This window comes from Trachymyrmex septentrionalis, unplaced genomic scaffold, assembly GCF_001594115.1.
Source record: "Trachymyrmex septentrionalis isolate Tsep2-gDNA-1 unplaced genomic scaffold, Tsep1.0 scaffold63, whole genome shotgun sequence".
In the NCBI taxonomy this organism is placed as follows: Eukaryota; Metazoa; Arthropoda; class Insecta; order Hymenoptera; family Formicidae; genus Trachymyrmex; species Trachymyrmex septentrionalis.
The window spans coordinates 243,062-249,831 of record NW_017305811.1 but is presented as its reverse complement, the minus strand read 5'-3'; the positions used below and the strand labels follow the sequence as shown (position 1 = coordinate 249,831).

Here is a 6,770-nt window from a genome sequence, read left to right as displayed (position 1 = left end):
GAATTTTGCGTGAACGAAGTGTCATGGATTTTTTAATTCGCACACGCTCACGGTGACTGCTCATGGGTTGGCGTGAGCATCCACTTTATTTGCGCGGGAAAAAGAGGACAATCTAATATGAATTGTGAATGTGGAATAGATGCATCCAGGTAGTATAATCGCTTACTAAAAATAATCAAATGTAATTTATAATAATAATTAATATTAATTGTTTTAATAATTAAATATGATTGGATCGAGGTTATAATATCGTTGATTATCGCCGGATACTCACATCACACTGAATTGATTTGACAATAAAAATTTATTACACAACATCGAGCGTTTTTATCAGTTCTTTCCGAAATGGCAGATATTCGCATGCCATTTGACAATATGATCCATATATATCCATTATTGACAAGTATGATATATATAATTATGGGCCTCGATAATTCTTTTTCTTCTTCTTAAATTTAATGGCTCCCGCCTCCCGAAATAATAAATGGAGGTCGATACGGCCAGATCATGTCCTTATGAGAGATGCAAAAGATTAAAAGTGATGCAATGCCCGCGAAAATGGCGAAGCCCGCCCGAATACCGAGCGCCTGCGTCTAATGCGTCTATGGCATCGTCACGCCGCGCGAACGCGCGTCAGGACGAACGAGTCGTCCAAAATCATGGGACGGTAATGAGTGTTTCAATGCTCGGTCAAAGTCAGCAACACTTTCAAAAATATATAACTTGTAGCACCCGAGCAGAGGCGCGTCCACCACGGACGAGTGGTTCTTCAGAACTCGGGTCTCGATAATGAATCGGACCGATTATTAACATCATAAGAACTGTGAGCTCTGTGGGTGTGAATCGGACCGCAGCCCTGAAAAGCCCGGGAATTTTTTTACAAGACATTAGTAAACATCCTAAATATATTCATAAAATTTGATATTTTTCAGTATATATATATATATAATTTTTTTTTTAAACGTGTACACTCAGGGCCTAAAAAAGGTTGCAACATTTTCTTTTTGATGGGTTTCAAGATGCAGCTTACTCATCGAGCGATTTTTATTTTAATCCATAAGTAAGAACTAATCGCTTGATAACTGCATAAGTTTTAAGGATATCCATTCACGATCAAAATTGGCTATTTTTTGATTCGCTCTTTTGTTTAATCCGAAATAGTTAATTAATAAACCATTTTTTTAAATTATTTGTACGTTTGTAAGATTATTTATAACATTATTTATAACAAGTTTTCCATTTTGATGTATGCATATAACGACTTGACCAATTATGTCGTTTGTATTTCGCTGTAACATTTTTTTATCTATAAGAATCTTTTTATCTATAAGAATCTTCTGGTAGAAACTGAAGAAGAAATAATGGCCCAACTACATTCTGCTTTCGCAACTGTAGTTAAAGAGACAATAATAAGATTTTATTAGGACCGACACATGAAATCAAACATAAGCATATTCAAGCCTATGACGGTCAAAGCTAGATCTTCGAAATGCCCAAATAATTCACAATGAATTATCTATATCCTATATACATGCATATATACCATATTCTTGTAGTTATTCAAAACTGCTCGCCGAAATTATTCCGGACTTTATCAAACGCAATTAAACTACTGCAATAATATCACAAGTTAAATTAATAACAAGCAAATTCCAAATCTTCAATCCGATATCATAAGGGTGTTAATGTGCTGAAAAACTTTAAATAAGTAGTCAAAGAGATATATGCTATAGCGAAGTACAAAACGACACAATTAATCGAGTCACGTTATATCAAAATAGAGAGCATTTTGAAAACTTGTTATAAATAATTAACATTTTTTGTTAAACAAGGATGACATGACACCCGGGGAGTACCCAGGGAATCCGAACATGCTCCTGGAAGGAAACCCTAGTCTCTGCATATATAGAGAGAAACCTGAGAAAGGACATGAAGGCCTTTTTCCTATAAAATATTTTGTGTACTACAGCCCTCTGAAGAAGTAGATGTCAACTACACAACAATCCACTTCTTTGGGATGCACTGATGGAAATAAATCGCTGAAATCGTTAAAATCTCTATTAATATGATAAATTTTAGTTATTTCAGCAGATTATTTTTATTAGGAGCATCGCAAAAAATGGATATTGTTGTGTTCTCCCTCAATATTTCTCGGTGCCCTCTCAATATTTTTTAAGTCGGCGCCTATGATAATTTACATGTTTTTCGACGTATGCAAATTAGGCCCAACTCTATACAAATACACAAAAGTATCGGACTTCATGAATACATTCACATTTATAAAATCACATATGAATAAAAATACTCTACATAAATGTATGTGTGCAGCACTCAACAGTCAGGAAGATATGCGTATGTAATCTATAATAAATTATATATAAAAGAAAACATCAAATCTCAAAGAGATATGGCAGACACTTAGATTCCTATGTTCACGAGTTCTATATTTCTTTATCTCTTGATTTTATATAAGTGTGCCAATAGATATATTTATTCAGAATCATAAAAACTACAATATATCTCAAAATGGAGAAATTATATCGAGTCATTTTTCCAAAATAAACGTGTGGAATCTTTTGGCTTGTGGCATTATTTTCAGTATCCAAAAATTTACAAGAAATATCTTGACTAGTTCAAAATAATAAAAGAGAAACTTTTTGTAAATTATTGTAATCAAATAAAGCAAATGAGAATTAAAATTCTTGCTAAAGTTGCTCGTTCCATCATTATTGGAGCAAATCATCCTCGTGAATGAAGTTCCACTGCAGCCTCAATATATATCGGATAAGAATTGTCGGCGGAAAGGAGGGCGGAATACATAGAAGGTGAGAACATTTTCTCGCACACCCATTTACATATTATACGCCACGTAGATAGGATCGAGCTGGTCCGCGAGAAAGCCATCACGCAAATGCATCCGTTGCTTCTCACCGCGCGAATTAATGGGTACCACACCGGGGTCCACTACAACTACTACGCCAACTACCAAATGGTGTTCCTCGAGCACAGCACTCGTCACCAGAGCTACAAGATCGAGGGCTTCGCTTTCACTACCGTCCAATTCTACCACTACCACTAGCAGATTGGTCCATGTGAACACAGCGCTGGAAAAAAATACGATAACAGATTATTAGTAGCGAATCGCCAATATAAAAATTAAGACTAAGAGAATATAGATTCGTGACAATATATTAGTATTATAAATTATCAAAAGATTAAGAAATATTTAAAATATTTAAATTGCATTAAACTTCAAAAGAACTTACCATTCTGCGATTTTCTTGTGACACCGCATGACACTGTTTTCGATGTCTATTGGATGATAGCGCATACCTCGTAGTAAGATGGCCTCGTCGAGAGCGCCGACGACGAATACGGCATCATGAAGTTCCGGATCGCTTGGAATGAGATCAGCCTCGGGCACATTAGTATCACCGGGTACATCGCTAATCACTGACTGCTGGATGCTCTCGGTCCTTCTCAAAAAACCAAGGTAGCCAGTCCGTGCATAGACTTCGCTCGTATTGCCAGTAACTAGTCTCGCGTTAAAATGATCAGCGTAATCGCTCTCATCGCCGTAAATTGTGAAATAACCGCTCGCGTTGTGTGATGATTGTACCCAGATTTCGCCTAGATGCGAGTCACCACATTGACCTTTGGTTTCAGGATTCGCGATGATTACTTTTACCCCAGGCAGTAATTTGCCCGATTCCATCAAGCACAGAGAATGTGGACTGCCTCGTTCCACCAAAGACACTCTGTCATTACGTAATGCACGAAGGTCTACATAGACTGTCGAGGGCTCCGGACTGGATGCTCCCTGGTAAAAAAACAGAATCAAGAAAATAATATAAAAATAGGTCTTCAGGATCCATATAAATGCTTAATCTCGACAATCAATTTTACCTGTAAGCAAATGGCAGTGTTTACCCTACAGCCAAATGAGGTGGAGACTGCGCGCGGACTCAAACCGAGTGCGGAGAATAGCTTACTAAAGCTCGTTGTTAATGCGATCCGTGGTCTCTCCTCGGCGACGACGACACATGTTCTAACACATGCTAGACTGACGCCTCGCGCCTTGAGCGTGTGTACCGAGGAACCGAGTCCCTTCGTGCACAGTTCCATAACACCGTACGAGCAAAAAGTATCTCTTACTCTAGATTGGCTGACTGCCGACAACCAGAGTGCAGGGTTGGCTTCCACCTGGCAATGATAACAAAATGATTAAATTAAATATCTTCATTAGTCGATTTTCATTTATTATTGTTAAATTTTTTTAATAAGCATAAGAATTGTGATACTTGCCTCCGATGGTGGTATAAGTATAGAATGATGTCCACTATATATACTGCTGAGACACCATAAGGCAAAACCAAGGCCCGAGTATGGATCCAGACAAAGAGCGATGTGTCTGGAAGGATAGAGTTCACACGCTAGCTTCATGGCACGGCATAACGAAGTAACTGCTGCATGAGACATCTTGATGCCAGCGAGCATGCCCGTTGTCGAAACACTGAAGTCGAGGTAGGCCAGCATCTCCGCGGTGGGTGCTCGATACATTACCGGTAGTTTCTTCTTTGGCATGTCGTCCATATCTAAGATCATTGGCCAACTCTTCACGTCAACCACGTTGTTTGCTTCCTATACGTAGCAACAACACCAATCAATCAAAATGTATACCTTCGTCACATTCTAATGGATATTACAATCAAATTTCATCATTTTTTATTACCTTTGTCTTCAATAATTTAAGTAAGTTCTGGTTAGTCAACACGAGGACAGATTTACTGACGTCCACGATCATGCGAACGGTCGGCAAGGTCGTTTGGAGATTTTGAGGATGAGGTGGCCTGATGGTTACCGGCACAGCGCCAACATATAAACAGCCATAAAACGCGCATATTAGATCAGTACCAGGTGGGAAAATAAGTGCTACATGGTCTCCAGTGTTAATCCTCCCTCGATCCAAGAGTAGATTCCCAATCCTCTCAGCTTTCTTATGCAACTGCGAGCAGGACAATGAGGTAGCCACGGTGCCCTTCGCGTTTAATGATGTAAATATCACATGATCTGAAGTACTGACAGCGCGCCACCGTAGAATTTCGGAAATGAATTGGTACTAAAAGATGAATAATAATATAATAAATAAATATTGAAGTCACTTTTTCTGTCTACGTATGTGGGCTTTTGTTAAGTTTCATTGAACTTACGAACCTTTTTAGCATTATCACTATCTTCGTCTAGGACACCCATATCTCGTCCCTGGGCAGAAGCTAATCGGTTGCCTTGGACAATATTTCCTACCATAACACTGGCCGGTCCAACATCTGCAACAGAATCCCCCGCTACACGCCCCCGCACCATTCCGTTAGTAAACCAACACAAACACTCAACCCAATAATGAGTAGCTGACATACTCTCCCCTGACTGAGGCCGGAAAAATCAAAGCTAGAGCAATCTGATTTTCACCATCGAAGCCAACAATACAAGCGTTCATGGGTCTTCTGCTTCACAGGTCTACGCTTTAATAATACATGCATTCACGAATCTTTGGATCCATGGATGCTTGAATTTTCAAATAACTTTCTTTTAATCGAACAGTACAAACTAATTGTACACAGATCCCAGATTGATTACGTTATACACTAAAATGTAAAATTAAAAAAAAATACAGAAAAACACTGAATGCAAGAAAGTAAAAAAATAAGGTGTTTCTAGCGATAAAATAGTTCAGCAGAAAGCAGAACCTCTTGTTAATCGTTGAAATCAATTATGTTTGTACTTAATTAAGATATTAACAATAAGAGGTATTCAGAACTCAGCCAAAAGAAAGAAAGCTAACTAAATAGAATGACATGCTAAGCATACATAATTAACTATAAGGATTATTAATAAAACAAGATATGTAATTTTGTGTTCTACATTTTGAAATACTTAAATGAATTCAAAGTAATTTCCCAAAAAGATATAACAATATTATTACGTATTCCATATCTCAAAAAGATGTACATTTGTATTTAATCATTACAAAAATCACTCTTATGAGATATATATTTAGCTAATATTTAATTAATACAAATATTAATTTGATCAAGAGTCGGCAGAGAGAAGTGATGAGCCAATTTATTTACACTTCATTTGTGATGAGTGTAGATTCATATCAGCACTCTACCATATTCTCGTAGAAGAAATATTTCACAATAAAATGTTTTGGCTCATATTTTACGAAGCCTGAAGAGTTGGATTTTGCAATTTTACTCTTAAAAAAATATTATAATAAATAAAATGATCGGCACTTTACTTACGGTGTAGATATAATCAAGTTGAATTATATTTTGTTTCGTGGAAGCAATGTTTTATCATAAGGCCTTTTTTGGCTTTACGAAATTGCGAAGTCTGCTAAAGAGCTAGATTTTACAATTTGGTTTTTAAGATATTATAATAAATAAACTTATCTGCACTCCAACTACATTATGATGTAAATCGGGTTAGATATATATATATTAAAAAGAATTTCCATTTTTCCCAATATTTTTTTTCAAAAAATCACTCTTTAAATGCAAGCATAATTCTCTTGATTACGAATATCGTAATTATATTGCGATTTTCGTAATATTTTAGTCGTAATTTTGGACAATAAAAATTCGTTTCTGACAGAGATCTCCACAGTGACTCTTGCCGACTTTTAAAGAAATATTATAAGAAAATAAATAGACAAATTCTATTGTGATTCTTACAACACATATACTTTGAAACATCGGTATAAATAA

At 36.6% G+C, this 6,770-nt stretch overlaps 1 protein-coding gene across 4 annotated transcripts in view; it reads right to left on the bottom strand.

The window, feature by feature from the left end:
* Positions 1-1,683: 1,683 nt before the first annotated feature.
* Positions 1,684-6,770, bottom strand: part of LOC108753023 (disco-interacting protein 2) — a 45,569-nt gene continuing 40,482 nt past the window's right edge. For 2 of the 4 annotated variants that reach the window (XM_018494323.1, XM_018494325.1), the window contains 6 exons: positions 5,215-5,345; positions 4,733-5,119; positions 4,306-4,641; positions 3,907-4,203; positions 3,267-3,820; positions 1,684-3,104 (listed from right to left, as the gene is read on the bottom strand). In XM_018494323.1, the coding sequence (XP_018349825.1) occupies positions 2,852-3,104; positions 3,267-3,820; positions 3,907-4,203; positions 4,306-4,641; positions 4,733-5,119; positions 5,215-5,345 (1,958 nt within the window). In that variant the 3' untranslated portion in view covers positions 1,684-2,851. The remainder of the gene's footprint in view (positions 3,105-3,266; positions 3,821-3,906; positions 4,204-4,305; positions 4,642-4,732; positions 5,120-5,214; positions 5,346-6,770) is intronic. The other 2 variants (XM_018494324.1, XM_018494326.1) reach the window with 1 other exon arrangement.